Below are 18,155 nucleotides of genomic sequence, written 5' to 3'. Positions count from 1 at the left end.
CTAATAAAATAATAATTACACAGCTAAGCTGTCATTAATCAAGTATCTACAATAAATTAATATCTATAATAAAATAGACAAATGTCTAAAATAAAATATTTTGGAAACTTTTGTAATCTTGATAAAATATAAGCATTACAATTAGTTACGGTTAAATAAAACCTGAAGGAGGCTCCTAGGTGTCAAACGTAAAATATGCAAATACATAAGTGTGCTTGTTCTCAGCAGCGAATGGCACGTTGCTTCATGAGCTGGTAGATTCTGACTGTACACCTGTTGCCAGGTGTGAGGACGGTCACAACAACCGAGACAGACAACACGGCAGCGCGCCAGCGATACTAACCATTGCTGTCGGAAGTTTTAGGAGCATGTGGAATATATGCGACGACTGAAGCCCATGATAACATTCTTACAACCCCAATTTGTAAACGCCTGGATCTCACATAACCAGGACTCACGGAACAGGACTTTCTCACATAGGTATGTATTTTGTAGGCTATACGAGAATTAGCATTTGATAAGTCTTTTCTCCATACGTTTTGTTTCTGTCAAGGTTTGTTATGGGCATCTGTGGTTTCTTGAAGAAGCTTCCATTAAAAGGTTCTTTATGTGGAACAAAGTTCTTCAGAAAATTAAAATGTTCGTTACAATAATACAAAAAATGGTTCAAATTGTCATTTAAAAGTTCTTTGGGGAACCTGAAATGGATTTTTGAAATGGATAAGAAAATATTTTCTTCCAAAAGCATGTTTTGTTTAATTTGCTGAAATATCTTTTAAATGATTTGTAAAACTGTTAAGTGAGACATTTTAGCGAGCTTATTAGTTTTTTTTTAATAGCCAGTAGATGAGTAGAGTCTGACTATTATTATTCAAAACGTGCTTTGGTAAAACATTACCTTCAATAAAAGTGTCATAAGCCATTAGGTTTTACTTCATCAGGCGAAAGACATGACCCAAACACCCAAACAAGTGACAACCAATGAGCTCACACTGGACAACAATCAATCTGGGGAAGGCAAATGGAGCTCAGAAGAACAAGAGGTGAGACTGAATATGCTACACCCTTTGTCTTAGAGTGAATTGGTAGAAGGCACATGGCAGCACTGTATTAATTTCCATTCATAGATAAGATCTTTAGCAGAGAATGATATTGTACAGTTTGCTGTACTTTGTCCTGGACAAGATTACAGACACTGTATCATGATGAGATTACACAATTTTGACATTGCTCGCTAAATATTGTGAGATATTAGAAAGCTCTTGGGCATGTGAAACAAGCTTGTATAGTATCTATTTTACAGATAAATGGACGTTATTTCACAACTTTTTTTTTTTTTGTTCGTTTATTGAATTGCTGTGATTTTACCTCACAGGGCCAGGAAGTCAGTGGGCAGTGCATAGCAGCACCTCAGTCACCTGAAGCCTTGCTTTACACCAATTATAAACAGAAGAGTGACGAGTTTCGGAAGTTATTCAAAGAGGTGCCTGAGTCTGAGAAACTAATTGCAGGTGAGGCTGATAGAGGGAGACAGAGAGACAAAAAGCAAACAAACAATGTAAAATATGCTCAACTGAAGATGTTTGTTGGCAGAGCCACAATATTTGTATAACCATATTAGATGTTGTTTGAATGATCCATCTTTTCCCTAGACTACACCTGTGCTCTCCAGAAAGATATCTTGTTGCAAGGACGCATCTACATTACAGAGAATTGTTTATGTTTCTACAGTCACGTTTTTCGTGGTACAAAAGTAAGTTTCACAGAAAGGTTATTACGTATTGTTCACTGTACCTCAATGACATGCTATGCCACTGTGTATATTTTACCAAAATAAGAGTGATCATACAAAATGCATGTTATTTTTTATTTAGTACTGACCTGAATAAGATAGTTCACATAAAATACATTTACATATAGTCCACACAAGAAAATAATAGCTGACAAATAATACTGTGTTGTTACCTGAATGATCCACAACTTTTTCAATTTGAAGATCAGGGTATATTTAACTTACTTTGTCCTCAGTGTGAAAAGATGAATCTTATTATCATACAGTCATTGTTGGAAAAAGGTTTGAATACACAAAAATGCTGAAAACCACAGAATATGAGGGACCTGAAAGACTTCTGAAGAACAGGAGGGAGTTTAACAGTTCAGGACAAACAAGGGATTCATGAACAGCTATGACTAAACAAACACAACAAAAATCAGCTGTGGATCATTCAGGTAACAACATAGTATTAAGAATCAAGTGTATGTAAACTTTTGAACAGGGTCATTTTTTAAAAATTCAACTATTATTTTCTCTTGTGGACTATATGTGGACTATATGTATATCATATTTTATGTGAAATATCTTACTCTGGTCAGTACTAAATAAAAATAACATTCATTTTGTATGATTCCTTTTATTTTTAGTAAAATAATTAACATTTTACAGATTCTGCAAGGTGTATGTAAACTTTTGACTTTAAATTGCATTGCTCTGCTTTAATGAACCTAATAAACCTAATTTTGTCTTAGATCACAGTAAATATGCAGGATATCATCTCAATGTCACGTGAGAAGACAGCAAAATGGATACCAAATGCCATCCAGATCAGTACTAATTCAGAAAAGGTAAAGATCAGAGACCAAATGTTTTTCATTCTTGCTTTTTTTCTTATTGACGAACATACATGTATAGGATAAATTCATTTTGTAATTTTCCATAGATGTTCTTCAGCTCATTTTCAGCAAGGGAGAAAAGTTTCCTGGGTATATTTCGGCTTTGGCAGAATGTTCTAATGGAGAAGGTGATTCCTTTATTTTTTTAACATTTCCCTTTTTAAACTCACCTACATTTCAAGTTTCCATATGACTGATTATTTAATCATTTTTTAGTCTCTTCTGCTCACCAAGCGTGCATTTATTTGGTTCAAAGCACAGGAAAACAGTACAATTTAGAAATATTTTTCATATTTAAAATAACTGCTTTCTATTTGAATATATGTTTAAAATGTAATTTATTTCTGTGATCAAAGCTACATTCCACATGTAACATGATCCTTCAGAAATTATTCTAATATGCTGATTTTCTGTTCAAGAAACATTATTATTATTATTATTATCAATATTTAAAACAGTTGAGCACATTTTTTCAGGATTCTTCGATGAATAGAAATATACAAAGATCAGCATTTACTTGAAATAAAAAGCTTTTGTAACATTATACACTATACCATTCAAAAGCTTGGAGTCAGTAGAAATTAATTTTATTTAGCAAGGATGTTTTAAATTGATCAAAAGTGATGGTAAAGATTTCTATTTCAGATAAATGCTGTTATTCTGTACTCTGTTCATCAAAAATCTGCTCATCTGTTTTCAACATAATAATACAATTTTTTTAAGAATGATTTTAGAAGGATCATGTGTCTGGAGTCATGATGCTAAAAATTCAGCTTTGAAATCACAGGGATAAATTGAAATTGTAAAAAATATTTCACATTTGTACTGTTTTTGCTATACTTTGGATAAAATAAATACAGGCTTGTTAAGCAGAAGAGACTTATTTAAAAAAACCTTACTGTTCAATAACGTTTGACTCGTAGTGTATGTAATAGAAACAGGGATCTCAGAAGCCAACATTATATTCTAAAGAACCCTTCCATTATCAGTTTTGCGGTGTTTAGTCAGTCTTAATTGCCGACACAAACTATTTTTTTTGTATTTGGTAGCCTAGAGTTGATACTAATGTGGCATTTAATACCATGTGAAGAAAACAGACAGAATAATACCCTATAGACCTAAGGTCAGGGATGCTAAAGTGTAAACAACCTAAATCTGTAGGGTACACTTGACAAGGCAGGAAATGAATGTACGTTATAGTTCATTGACCCCATCGAGGCGTGGCTTTCCTCATGTGAAAACAAAAAATACTGCCTCTTTCCTCACACAAACTTAGAGCTGAAATGACAGGAAAATTAGTATAGAGATATGATAGACGACTAAACGCAGATATTCTGTTATTAGCAAGGAATAGTACACCACTAGGCGGCGCGGTTGTAGCTTTTCATGACTTCCTGATTTCAACATGAGTCGCTCGCTGGAAGCGCACAGGTTACTGGCGTTCAGCAGGTAGGTGACTAGACGGACATACTTTAAACTTTTACGTATAGTTAAGGATATATAACACAGTGTGCTAATTCTTGAAACATGTTATGTAATTGTGAATTGGTGGGGGATTTTAGAGCGTTATGAATGCATAAAATGTTTTCGCGTCAGTGTGTTAATGTGTTCGTGCCATACGGCCTTGAAACATTGTTTTGCATTTCGTTGTGTTTGGTCACTTTTTACCACGACGCGAATGTTTGTTAACTTTATAGTTGAAAATATTTTTTTAAAACGCGTTCATTGGAGTTCTTAAGTCACTTTTTGTCGGGTAACTCTTGCCTATGTCCACTAAAACGGTCTGTTTACATTGTTACTGTGTCACTAAAACGTCTCTACGCCGTATTTCCATGGTAACCGCAGTTTTTCGGCAATGTTCCAACTATCGCTACAACTGCAAAACGATAAATTACAATGGAATATAACTAAAAAATTAACTTTATATTACAGTGTTTGCTTATTGGTTTTCCTTTTAAACGAAGGGTTGTTTATTACTAATATTTTGTGCCAAATCACGTTAGTGTCTGTCACTTGCCCTTCAAACAGATTTGCTCCCTGGTCACTGCTATGTGGAGCAGGTTAGGGCTGTTTTATCTGCTGGTTTAGATGTACATCAGTACATCTTTATCTGTCTGTCTGTCTGTCTGTGTGTGTGTGTGTGTGTCTGTGTGTGTGTGTGTGTGTGTGTGTGTGTGTGTGTGTGTGTGTGTGTGTGTGTGTGTGTTTATCAGTCAGAAGGGAGCGGCAGAAACATGTGAGTGTCATTGCTCAATGTAACTTTCCTGTCTTGCAGAAACTGACCAATTCGGAGCTGTTGCAGATGGTTAAGCAGCATTATGGCAACGACTTAGGATTGAGTCATGATGAAATGGAAAGCTTTCAGACATCAGTAGATACTGTCACACCTACCGTGCCCAGGTTAACTACACATATGCACACACACCCAATCGCATCTTAACATGTCAGTGCCTGTTTGGACAACTGAGAAATCAGTTACTTGGTTTTTAGGTCCCATCTCTTTGTTGTAGTCTGAATATGCGTGGAGAGGATTATACAGGGAGGCCAGAAAGGCCCACATCGCTTCGTCTTCCCCAAGGGGAGCTGAATTCTTATGAGGCTTCCACACCACAGGGAGACGACACAGTGTCTTCGGCTGGACTGCAAAGCACGCTCTCAGCAAATGGAGGGGTATGTTGACAAATATAGTTTCCTTGGTGGATGGATTTGACTCAAATTCCTATCCTAAAATCCTAAAAATGTTTATGGGTCATACAGAATTGGTCCAGAGTCAGAGTTGGAAACGTTTTGGGGAAAATAATTTTAATTATTATATTATATAATTTATAGGCCCACCTATTTTTGACAAAACATCCCATGTTTCGGTACTATATGCAAATTTTCGGTAGTGAAAGTAATGCTTTGGTAGTAGTTACAGAATTTTAATTTGCATACTAAAACACTATACTAAAACGTACTAAAATACTAAAAGAAATTGCATAACTGTATTATAATTGTTTATTTACCCCAAGTATGAGGATGATGCATTGACAATTTTAGATACTTTTGAATCTAGCTCAAAGATGCTAATCAGCACATGATTAGCTAGCACAATTGTGAACAGTGGTACACAAATAAAAACTAAATGTTATGGAATAACCCCCAAAAATGTGTGCTTTATTGCAGAAAAACGTGTTTGGTAGGGACGTGTCTTACATTTACACACAGATTTTTCACAGACTTTTGAACACATTTACCTCAAAATGATGGCGCCTATCTACTCACAGGCAGCCAATTGACTAAAACATACACTGTTTCAGTAGAGGCATGAGAAATGTGGGACACATTTTATTTTTATTTTTTACATAAAGTTTCTTAATTTACAAAGAAAAAGAGAACTTAACTTCACAAAAAAAAAAAAATCAAATAGATACTTTTAAAAACAACATTGAAAAAAATAAAATAATAATAATTTCAATATCATTTTCTTAAGTTGCAATTTAGGGGTTCGGGACAGCCACCTCTCAGTTAAAAGTACCTGAAATTATTCATACCCCTGGCAAATTCTGACTTAAAGTTACTTTTATTCAACCAGCAAGTTTTTTTTGACCGGAAATAACACAGGCTTTTCCCAAAAGATAATAAGACGATGTACAAGAGGCATCATTGTGGGAAAAAAAATATTACTCATCTTTTATTTACATTTGAGCAAAAAGCTGTTGTAGTTAAAAATTTTGATGTATTGCTCCTTTTTCATGGTGCCTTTTACTGTGATTAGGTTCTCTGGTCCACCGACTAAAAAAAAAAAAAAAAAAAACCTGAAACATTAGGTTGCCACCACCATGTTTGACCATGAGGATAGTGTTTTTAGCGTTGAAGGCTTCTCCTTTTTTATGCCAAATGAAGGCTACATCATTGTGGCCAAACAATTGAATTTTTGTTTTATCTGACCATAAAACAGAAGACCATAAGTCTTCTCTTTTGTTCAGAAGGCCAAGTGGGCTTTTGTGTGCCTAATCTGAAGAAGTGGTGTCCTCCTTGGTCTGCATCCGTGGAACCCAGCGGTGTGCAGAGTCCGTTGGACTGTCTGCCTTGAGATGTTGCCACCAGCAGAGCCCAGATTCATCAGGATGGCCTTGGTGGTGATCCTTGGATTCTTTTTTTACCTCTCTCACTATCCTCCTGGCCAGCACAGGTGTCACTTTTGGCTTCCGACCACGTCCTCTGAGATTTTTCACAGTGCAGAACGTCTTGTATTTTTTAATAATACCTTGGCACTGTAGCCACTGGAACTTCAAAACATTTAGATATGGTCTTATAGCCCTTTCCAGACATCTGAGCAGCCACAATGCGCAGCCGCAGGTCTTCATTGAGCTCCTTTGTCTTAGCCATGACTGTCCACAAAACAACAGCAGAGAGCTTCTGTTTTTCACCTGTTGAGTTTATTAAAACAGCTGTTCCTAATGAATCAAGGTAATTAGGATGCTTTAGAACAGCTTGCACTATTTGAAATGGTATAGAACTTTGGATTTTCCCATAGACTGTGACAGTTTGCAAAAGATATGAATAATTTTGGACATGCCACTTTTTGTTGAAATGTAAATAAAATATGAGTAATATTTTTTCCACAATGATGCCTCTTGTACATCATCTTATCTTTTGGGAGAAGACTGTGTCATTTCAGGTCAAAAAAAAACTTGCTGGTTGAATAAAAGTAACTTTTTAAGTCAGAATTTGCCAGGGGTATGAAGAATTTCGGGCTTGACTTTTTTTTATTGAGTTAACTGATATTTTAAATGTTATTGTTGGCTTCAATAGATATTAAAGGATCTTAGTAAACATCTAAGATTTGAATACCCAAATGCTGTTTAAATGTGTTTTTTGGTTGTGGGACATCAGTTTGCACCAAAGTAGAGCTCCTTAATGCCATGTTCAAATTTTAGGTGTTAAACTTATGATATATTTATTAAACTCTCAACAGGATGAGACTCTCAGCACCCCGTCCCATCAGCGAAGTCCAAATCTGTCATTAAACCGCGCAGGGTCTGAACGAGTGTCTAAACGCTCCTCTCTCTCACTGGATCTGAATGCCAATGAAGACCAGCTCTCCGATAACAGCAGATCTGACAGCTTGGAGGAGGGTGAGACGTGTGTGTGTCTTGGCTGTGTCTTATTCCTTGGCTGTGTTGATGCATTTTGTTTACATCAGTATTGATTTCTTGTAGTGGAAGAACGTGAGACTGCATCTCCGGTGTCTCAGGGAAGGCTGTTTGTGAACCGGGTCTTTCACATCAGTGCTGAGAAAATGTTTGACCTGCTTTTCAGTGATTCTACTTTCATGCGGAGGTTTATGGATATCAGGAAGATCATAGGTGTGTTTCTTTTTCCTTTAACCTTTCTTACTAATGGTCTAGTTTGGGAACCTGTTTGATTCCTAATATAGATGTGATTGGTAAAATAGTAGATCTGTTCATTTCAGCATACACTACCAGACAATATTTTTTGATTTTTGATGTTTTTAAATAAGTCTCTTTTGCTCACCAAGCCTGCATTTGTTTGATCCAAAGTACAGCAAAAACTGTAATATTCTGAAATATTTGTAATATTTCAACTAACTGCTTTTTATTGGAATATATTTTAAAATGTAATTTATTCCTGTGATTTCAAAACTGAAGTTTAAGCATCATTACTCCAGTCACATGATTATTTAGAAATCTTTCTTATATTCTGATTTAATGCTAAAAACATTTATTATTATTATTATCTTTAGGGCTGTCAATCGATTAATTTTTTTTAATCGCGATTAATCGCATGGTTGTCATGAGTTAACTCGCGATTAATCACACATTTTTATCTGTTCTAAATGTACCTTAAATTAATACTTTTTAAAGTTTTTAATACTCTAATCAACATTGGCATGGACAAATATGGATGCTTTAACCAAATATATGTTTATTATTAGTGCAACCATACTCGACATAGAAGATGAAGACTAGACATGTTTCAAAGGTCATAGATGTTTTTCAAATAACTTGTTCATGTCTATTCGACACATGGAAAAAAAAAAGAACATAGAAATACCAGGTTCCCATTACTTCTCTTTCTTTGCACTGAGCAATTTACTTACACAAGCCTGTTTATATTATTTGCCGGACAGGGCAGCTCACTTCTTCTGAACAAGCAAAATGTACATTTATTATTACGTTTTTAACTTCCTGTTTGAATGCTTTCATGATCCTTGGACTTTTTAGGAGTTTACCCGTTTAAAGTTATGTGATCGCAAAAACCTGCTTCTTTTATTTATTTTTTTTAAGGTATTGTTTTCGTTCTAATGTACTGATTTGAGAGCCCGGTCTCATGAAAATGCCTACTAGTAGCACGTGCTATTAATAAGCTGAAATTAACTTTGACGTGCATATAATACGCCGTTTTCGCTTACATACTCATGTGGCTTTACGCATCAACCCCACAGCACCAATCCTAACGTAGACCGACTCCGCTTGCATTCATTCAATATGGCAGAAGTGTTGGTACGCACAAAAAAGTGCAAGTACGCAAAAGGATAAAATACAGAATTAGGAGCATTAGGAGACCTCGCGCTCATTCGGCAAAACCGGAGAGCCTCAGAAACTATATTAGGTTTGTCCAATTATTTGTTTATGTATTGTTGCTAGACTCTTTTCGCTAGGTTGACAACACTGTGCATTCATTTCTTTAACAGTAAAGAAAGTAGTATATATTAGTAGTATATATTAAAATGTTGAAAACTATGTGCTAGGTAATGGGTAAAACAGAAAATGCACGCTGCATTAATCGCGCGTTAATAAAATTAGTGCCGTTAAAATGAATTTGCGTTAACAGCCCTAATTATTTTTTATGTTAAAAACAGTGGAGTGGGTTTTTTTCGGGTCTCTTTGATGAATAGAAAGTTCAGAAGAACAGCATTTATCTGAAATAGAAATATTTTGTAAAAATATCTTTATCATCACTTTTGATCAGTTTAAAGCATCCTTGCTAAATAAAAGTATTAATTTCTATAATTTCATTCCCCCAACAATATTGGAATGATTTCTGAATTATCATGTGACACTGAAGACTGTAGTAATGATGCAAAAAATGTAGATTCGGTCACAGGAATAAATTACACTTTAAAATATATTCAAATAGAAAGCAGTTATTACAAACAAGAAATATTTCACATTATTACTGCTTTGCTGTTTTTTTTTGTATCAAATAAATATAAGCTTGTTGAGCAGAAGAAACATTAAAAATCTTACTGTTCAAAAACTTTTAACTGGTAGTGTATAGTAGACTTTGGTCTTTCAGAAATATTGTCATATTTATGATTTTTTTTTTTTGCCAGTGTACTATTGTAGTATATATTAAAATGTTGAAAAATGTTGGTTTTTATAGATTTTTTAAATACATATTTTAACATTTAGTTTTAGTAATTTTGTAGTTTTATCATTTAAAATGCCTATTTAGCTTTAATTTATATTTATTTATTTTCAGTTATTTTTCAAGGCAACATTTCTACGTTTTTATTTGTATATGCATTTAAGTTTTTATGCATAAATAAATTTCATATAGTATTTCGGTTTTGGTTAAAAATACCTGCATTTCTTGCTTTGCTATACTGTTTATTGTAACAAAATCGTATTACCTGACAGGTGCAACCGCTACATCTTGGCAAAGAGAGGCTTCTGGTGGTATGAAAAGGACTTTGAACTACACCATCACCATGACTAACCCCCTGGCTGGCAAATTCTCTACTGCCACAGAAACTCAGGTTAGAGTTGCAACTATATGGCTTTGTTCCAAAAACTAGTGAGCTGCGCCGCCGTTTGCTGCTTATGCAGGAGAATCAAAAGTGACTGATTTGTGTGTCAAACAAATTGTACAAATTTTTGTATAGCCTTATTGAAAGGCTACGTTTTGTTGGTTGCACTGTCAGTTAACGTGCAGCATTTGGTTATGTCACATTTAAATTTAGAGACATAGTTGGCAGGAAGGAGCTGTGGTTTCACAAGCATCACAAGTGATGATGGGTCCTTTTAGCTTGTAAATCTGACAAATAGCTGTGTTCAGTTTAGTTGTCTGTGCTTCGACAATTGTTTACGTGTGAAATTAAAGAGATAGTTCACCCAAAAATGAAAATTCATCATTAAGTACTCACCCTCATGTCCAAGACCTTTTCTAAGCTATGTTATAAGACCATATCTTTTTTCCAAGACCCGTTTATCTTCGAAACACAAATTAAGATATTTTTAATGAAATCTCTGACCCTCCATAGACAGCAAGGGTCCCACCACGGTCAAGGCACAGAAATGTAGTAAGGACATCGTTAAAAAGGTGCATGTGACATCAGTGGTTCAATTATCAAAAATATCTTAATTTGGGTTACGAAGACGAATGAAGGTCTTCTGGGTTTGGAACAACATGAGGGTGAGTAATTAATGACAGAATTTTAATTTTTGGGTGATATATCCAAGAAACAAAGAATTTGGCCAGAACCATTTAAACTGAACTTCACAGATATTCTGGGCTTTCAGCTGTTAGTCTGTGATGCATAGAATAATTAAAAATATGTAATCACTGATTTATTTGTGTAAGACAATTAGACAATAGACAGCTTTTGTTACCATTTATATTATGCAACAATTAACACGTTTAACACTGTCTGTAGGCTTGCTGCAATCACAAAATCCTCTAAATCTAGTTATTTGCTTTAATCATGCTAATTGCAGTTTAAAGTCGATGCAATTAATTAGATGAAATAATCATGTTTTTATGCAGTAATGACCTGCCTAATGACTATGGCTACATTCATATTATAAATGAGTAGGATTGACTCTCAAATTGTCCTGTACGTACAGCAGCGCACGGGATTGAATAATGTTGCGTAATGTCTATATAGACACGTAACCAATAAAGTCAAGCCTTGATTAATAAGCCTTAGTGTAAATATACAAACCTTGTCTGGTATCTTTAAAGCTTTCATTTTAGATTTGCATATATATATATATATATATATATATATATATATATATATATATATATATATATATATATATATATATGTATATATATGTATGTATGTATATATGTATATGTTAATAGTTATAGACATAGTCATAGTTTTTAAGGGGACATCGGATGCCTATTTTCCACAAGTTGATTTAATTCTTTGGGGTCTTCATGAAATGTCTGCAACATACTTTATTAAAATTCCTCAATGGTTGTGTAAAACAACACCTTTTTACCTTGTCAAAAACAGCTCTGTTCACAGCGATACATATCTGTGCATGTGTCTTTAAATGATAATGAGCTGCTGTTCACCCCACCCCCTCTCTTCCTTTTTTTTGTGCTTTCAGTGACGCGTTACCTTAAACAAAACTAAGTGAAGACAATGAAAACTCTTATGTTCACTTTTGCATCCAACTACAAAACATCTGCTCACGAAACGTTGTCGCTACAGCTGCTTGAGCACAGAGAAAATGGCGGGAATATGCTAATACAGAACAGTCCGTCAGCAGTCGTGGGTGGGGCTTGAGCAATATGACGTCATACTGCTTAGAAAAACAAAACGGCTTGATAATTGAGACTGTTTAGGTTTTTCATGGATTAAAAAAGGAGTGAATAGATTTTTAGCATTGTAGGCTGATTGTTTCCACACACTGCTAAGACGCATTTAAATGCAAACACCATGTAAAACTGAATTTTGCATTTGATGTCCTCTTTAAATATTTAAGGTCATTTTGACTAAAATTGGAAAGAGACAGTGTATTTCAATCCTAACTAAACTGAACAGAACCATATTTAGCAATCCAAGCAGGGCTTACATCTGTATTGTGCTGCTGAGTGAATTCTCTTCTTATTTCTGATTTCTCCTCTTTGTGTATTTTAGACACTATATAAAGAATCGAGGGAGGGTCAGTACTACATGATCGATTCAGAGGTCTACACACATGATGTACCGTACCATGACTACTTCTACACTCAGAATCGCTTCTGTATCATCCGCAACTCCAAGCACAAGTGCAGACTCAGGTGAGCGCTATTGTCATGTCTGTATGTCTACGCTCTTTCATTTTGACTATGACACTGAAATCTCTTGATGTAAGATCCGTTTAGTAAATAGTTGATCTTGTGATCACTCTTTGCAGGATTTACACAGATGTCAAGTACAAAAAGCAGCCCTGGGGTCTTGTTAAATCCTTTATCTCGAAAAACTCCTGGAGTGGCATAGAAGAATACTTCAGACACCTTGGTTGGTATAATGCATTTTATTTTTACTTTCCCTAATCCTCTTTTGTTCCCCTTGTTACTCATCGGTTTCCTTGCTACAAAATAAATCAATGCTAATTGATGCTAAAACTAATATGCGAGTCTGGACCACAAAACCAGTCATAAGTAGCACTGGAATATTTGCAACAATAGACAACAATACATTGTATCGGTCAAAATGATTGATTTTTCTTTTATGCCAAAAAATGATTAGGATATTAAGTAAAGATCATGTTTCATAAAGATCATAAATTTCCTACTGTAAATACATCAAAACTTTTCTCAGTATTAAGATTTTTTTGCACCCTCAGGTTCCAGATTTTCAAATATTTGTATCTCAGCCAAATATTGTCCTATCATAACAAACAACAGAATGCTTTTTTATTCAGTGTATGAATTCATGTATAAATCTCAATTTCAATAATTGACCCTTATGACTGGTTTTGTGGTCCTGGGTCACAAATAGATCAATAAAAATGAGCAGAACTGCAGACTGCGCTCTCTTTTTCTCATTAACTGGAAAAAGAAAGCTGGCTAATAGCTTCTCTGCCGTGGGATGTTGGATTAGGGAATCAAAAGAGTAATGAACATTAGTAACCTGATCAGAGTGTCTAGGGAGGGCTATTAGCAGCATGGATGTGTCCGTTTTCTATTGGTAAAATGCATCAGTTAGATCCATTGCCTGCAAGGCCATTTAATTACTAAACTACTGTGCCAAAAGCATAATCGATCCACCGACCTTAAAATAACCACTCTGGACTCACAGAATAATGCAGTTTCAATGATCTTCACCTCACAATGCACATTGCAGAGGCAGAGCTGCTAGAAGAGGAGGCAGAGTTGACTCAAGGAAGTGGAGATGCTGGAAAGACAGGTGGTTTGCGCAGGAGGCGAAGAACTTACAGTCGCACTCTACAAGAGCACATGAAACCAGGGAAGCAGTACAGCGCAGACTCAGATCAGCAGAGAGCTGGCTCCATTGGTATAATTATATGTATATTGTTATTCTCTGAATCAAATGTCTCTGCTACTCAACTTAAAATACATGCTCTTTAATATTTAAAGGGGTAGTTCACCCAAAAATTAAAATTCTGTTATTAATTACTCACCCTAGTGTTGTTCCAAAATCTCAGAATGTTTATTTTTGGGTGAACTATCCCTTTAAGTAAACATTGAAGATATTTTGTATTAGATTTAACAATCAGACTTGCATTGCATGTTACATTACAGGTGCCATGGATATAAAGAACACACAACACAGATGGAACATCACTTCGATTGTATTTGGGATGAGCTTAATGTAAGGCTTTATTTACTCTATAATGCCTGTTTCACACCTTATGCATTCAGTAAGCTTGGAGCTCTGACACTGACAGTGTTTCTGCAGTGTAACAGAGCATTTGGGGTTGCTACATTGAGGTTTTCTTCTGGTAACAACCTAAAATCATAAAATGGCTGTTAGAATTTGCCTATTGAGAGCTAATACTTTAGATTTGCATGAGGGAAGATAGCACATTTACATTTAAATGGTACATAATCTACTCAGAACAGAAATGGACTGCAAACCTGAGCAATAAACAACTTAAACCATCAGGATTCAGTCAGCTTTACTGAATAGAAAGTGTGTTTGGAATCTAGAATCCCATAGACTTTCACTGTTTGTCATACGTTGATATTGTGCAAAAAAATTACATTGATAAATGGGTTCAAGTGCATGTTCTCTACATTTTCAGCTGCGTTCTGTGTGCTGCAGTGGCAAAAATAGAAACTCTGCCGTGTGAATTTTGCAGCCCTTTAACATGTGTAGCTTACAGTTGAAGCCAAAAGTTTACATACACCTTTCAGAATCTGCAAAATGTTAATTATTTTACCAAAATAAGAGAGATCATACAAAACATTATTTTTTCATTTAGTACTGACCTGAATAAGATATTTCACATAAAAGATGTTTACTTATAGTCCACAAGAGAAAATAATAGTTAAATTTATAAACATGACCCTGTTCAAAAGTTTACATATGCTGTGTTGTTACCTGAATGATTCACAGCTGTGTTTTTTTTTTTGTTAAGTGATAATTGTTCACGAGTCCCTTGTTTGTCCTGAACAGTTAAACTGCCTGCTGTTCTTCAGTCCTTCAGCTCCAACAAATTTGTTGGTTTTTTAGTTTTTTTTTGTGTATTTGAACCCTTTCCAACAATGACTATGATTTTGAGATCAATCATTTCACACTGAATTATTTTGTCTTTTGGGGAACATGTAAGTATCTTCTGTAGGAACTAAACAAAAAAAAACATCCTATGGTAACAATTCAGGTAACACAGTATGTGAACTTTTGAACAGGGTCATTTTTATAAATTCAACTAACATTTTCTATTGTGGACTATATGTAAATGTCTTTTATGTGAAATATCTTATTCAGGTCAGTACTAAATAAAAAAATAATGTGCATTTTGTATGAACATTTAGCTGATTCTGCAATGTGTATGTAAAATTTTGACTTCAACTGTTTTGTAAAACATGAAAGTAAAAATGCCATTTTTAACCACAGTAATTTTGAATTGCTTGGTTAAAATACTTATGTGCTTATGAATTTCACATTGTTTTGCCTCTCAGACTTTTTGTTCTGGTGGTTCTGAACTTGGGACTGTTCTTTAAACTTTGGGCCATGGAAGATGTCGCTCACCGTATGTATCTGAACACCAAGCACAGAATGAAGGAGAGAGCAGAGTCCAGGTAAAGGCTGTTTCACATTGAAAATTTTGTTGATTTTTATGAACAAAACTAACTTAATGTTTTTTTTATATAGTTTGGCACCTGATCTAGGACCCAGACAGGGTATGCCACACAGAAGTCGAGAAGAAGCACATTTACTGAGGGCAGTACTGCAGGACTCCATTAACCTTCTAGAACAGGTATTTTTTGGTTCCATACTGGTTGTTCACCAAGATACATCAGTTAAACGACCCTTCCTGTTTAAAGGAGTAGTTCACTTCCAGAATAAAAGTTTCCTCATAATTTACCCACGACCATGTCATCAAATCATTTCTTTCTTCAGTCAAAAAGAAGATTTCTGAGGACAACATTCCAGGATTTTTCTCCATATAGTGAACTTCAATGGTGGCCAATGGGTTGAAGGTCCAAATTGTTTCAAAGGGTTCTTTTACAAAAAAAGCTAACAAAACTTTTGATGATTTTGAAGTTGGAGGAGAAATTGAGACTACCTTTTTGAACCAAAGTACACACACAAAGAACTAACAACATGCGACCTTTCCAACGTGATTAAATCATGTTTGAAGATATGCATGCACATCACAGAGCCAGTGCAAGATGAGCATTTGTGGTTAAAAGTATATACATTTTTATTTTTTTAAGAAAATGACAGATCATTCCGCTAGAAAAGATCCTTGTTCCTCAGCTGGGATCGTGTAGAGCCCTTTGAAGCTGCATTGAAACTGGAGTTTGGTCCTTCAATCTGTTGGCCACCATTGAAGTCCATTATATGGAGAAAAATACTAGAATGTTTACCTCAAAAACCTAATTTCTTTGTGATTGAAGATAGAAGGACATGAACTTTTTAGATGACATGGGGGTGAGAAAATGGACTTTTCCTGATAATTTAATGTTGTTAGTCAAAGCTATTGGTGGGGAAGTCTCTTATGTGATTGTTTAGTTCTGTTGCTTGCTTCCTTCTCCACAGCTACGCAGTTCTCTTGTGGTGCTTCAGCAGAACTTTCAGGTCTACAACAGATCCTCCTCTCGGCTTTAAATGGCATTGAATTTGGTGACCTGACAACACAAGGGTATTCTTCCCATAGGACCTGCCCTCGCAGAGGAGTGTTGCCATAGGTACTTTCACCCCAGGGCAGGCTTGTAGCCATGTTCATCGTCTCTCTGGGCTTTTTTGTTATGGTCGGACGTTTTTTGTTGTTTTGTTTTGTTTTGTTTTGTTGTTGTTTTTTCAGTGCTGTTTTTGTCTTGGAGGGATCTGGTACACTGAATTTTGCGAGTTAACTCATGGATTACTATACTAACTTGACCTTTAAGCTGAAGGAGAGAAGCAACCGTGCATTTTCTCGTACTTCAGAGTTGATATTGCTGAAGTTGAACATTGAGGTAACAACAGTGTACCAGTTTAAAGCACAAGGGCGTCTCACAATCATGTTCTGCACTTCTGGACTGCAACATAAGCCTTATAAACTAAGACGTCTTTGAGATGTAATGGATTCAGTGCATTTGCACAGGGTCTTCACTTTAATTATGAAGGGGGCAATGCAGGCCCATTGTCTTTAGCTTGCATTAAAGATCTGCCTAATATTTAGTCATGTGGCCTTTGTGTCTTGATTTAGATAATGTTCTTGTCTTAAGATACCTCTAAGGATTTGTAAATGATTGCACCTTAAAACCTTATTGAAGCAGGGATCACTAATGACGAATGATTGTGCTTATTGAAATTGTAGAATGTTTGTAGGTTTTGAATGCTCATCAGGATTTTAATAATGTACAGATTCGTGTGAAGAAGATAAAATATCTGAAGTTTACTGTAAAGGATGAGTGGTGATGTTTTAAATTGTTTACACTTGTCTTTAAAATACCACTTTTGTTCAACTTTTAGGGACTGTATTGTCACTGTGAAATAACTTTTTGACACATTCATGTAAGTTCTGTACAATGGGAAAAGTGTGGCAATTTATCGAAAGAGAATGTAATTATCAATTTAATTATTTCACAGAAAAATATGCAAGGGGTGGATGTGTATAGATCTCTTTTTTCTGCATAGATTGACAATTTTCTTTTGATTTTTTTTTATCAAATTTCTTCTGAAGCTATTTATAAATAAAATTTCAATGGCATTACAATGTTCAGTTTGTGAAGCTTATGATTTTATTCAGATTTTCTGATGGTAACCTCGACATTAAATATCAACATTGTTACATTATGACCCTGAAAGCACTGTTTGGTCTCTAAAATAGATTACATTAGATACATGTTATGAGCTTTAGTCATTTTGTTCATTTTTGGCATTCTGTCCCCTCGTGTTCTCTCTGTGTATGTGCATGTGTGTGTGTTTCAGGTGGGTGGTTCCCTGAGATAATTCGCTGGAGGCTGTGATTGGATCTCCTCCACACATTAGCCAGATATAAGGACTGCCCCAAACACTCAACTTCGGCCATGCCATGCCTGTGCCCTCGTCGTTTGTTTAAATCTTTGAGTGTCTTACC

The 18,155-nt window shown here is 35.2% G+C and overlaps 1 protein-coding gene across 1 annotated transcript; it reads left to right on the top strand.

Moving 5' to 3' along the window:
- The first annotated feature begins 316 nt into the window (after positions 1-316).
- On the top strand, positions 317-17,792 carry gramd1c (GRAM domain containing 1c). Its single transcript, XM_073830767.1, has 18 exons — positions 317-480; positions 942-1,043; positions 1,376-1,511; positions 1,653-1,753; positions 2,527-2,622; positions 2,718-2,798; positions 4,946-5,070; positions 5,181-5,340; positions 7,631-7,790; positions 7,875-8,021; positions 10,320-10,438; positions 12,557-12,699; positions 12,816-12,919; positions 13,748-13,918; positions 14,167-14,236; positions 15,550-15,669; positions 15,743-15,848; positions 16,634-17,792. Exons 2-18 carry the CDS (start codon positions 951-953, stop codon positions 16,700-16,702), a joined length of 2,001 nt encoding a protein of 666 aa, XP_073686868.1. The 5' UTR covers positions 317-480; positions 942-950; the 3' UTR covers positions 16,703-17,792.
- Positions 17,793-18,155: the final 363 nt, after the last annotated feature.

This window comes from Garra rufa, chromosome 24, assembly GCF_049309525.1.
Source record: "Garra rufa chromosome 24, GarRuf1.0, whole genome shotgun sequence".
Lineage (NCBI taxonomy): Eukaryota > Metazoa > Chordata > Actinopteri > Cypriniformes > Cyprinidae > Garra > Garra rufa.
This window is presented reverse-complemented; position numbering and strand designations above follow the sequence as displayed.

Excerpts from the sequence above, each read along its gene's own strand:
- gramd1c (XM_073830767.1), top strand. The coding sequence starts at position 951 with ATGACCCAAACACCCAAACAAGTGACAACCAATGAGCTCACACTGGAC. Across the intron at positions 2,623-2,717 it reads TCAGTACTAATTCAGAAAAG|ATGTTCTTCAGCTCATTTTC; the intron begins GTAAAGATCAGA and ends AATTTTCCATAG. Across the intron at positions 5,071-5,180 it reads GTCACACCTACCGTGCCCAG|TCTGAATATGCGTGGAGAGG; the intron begins GTTAACTACACA and ends TCTTTGTTGTAG.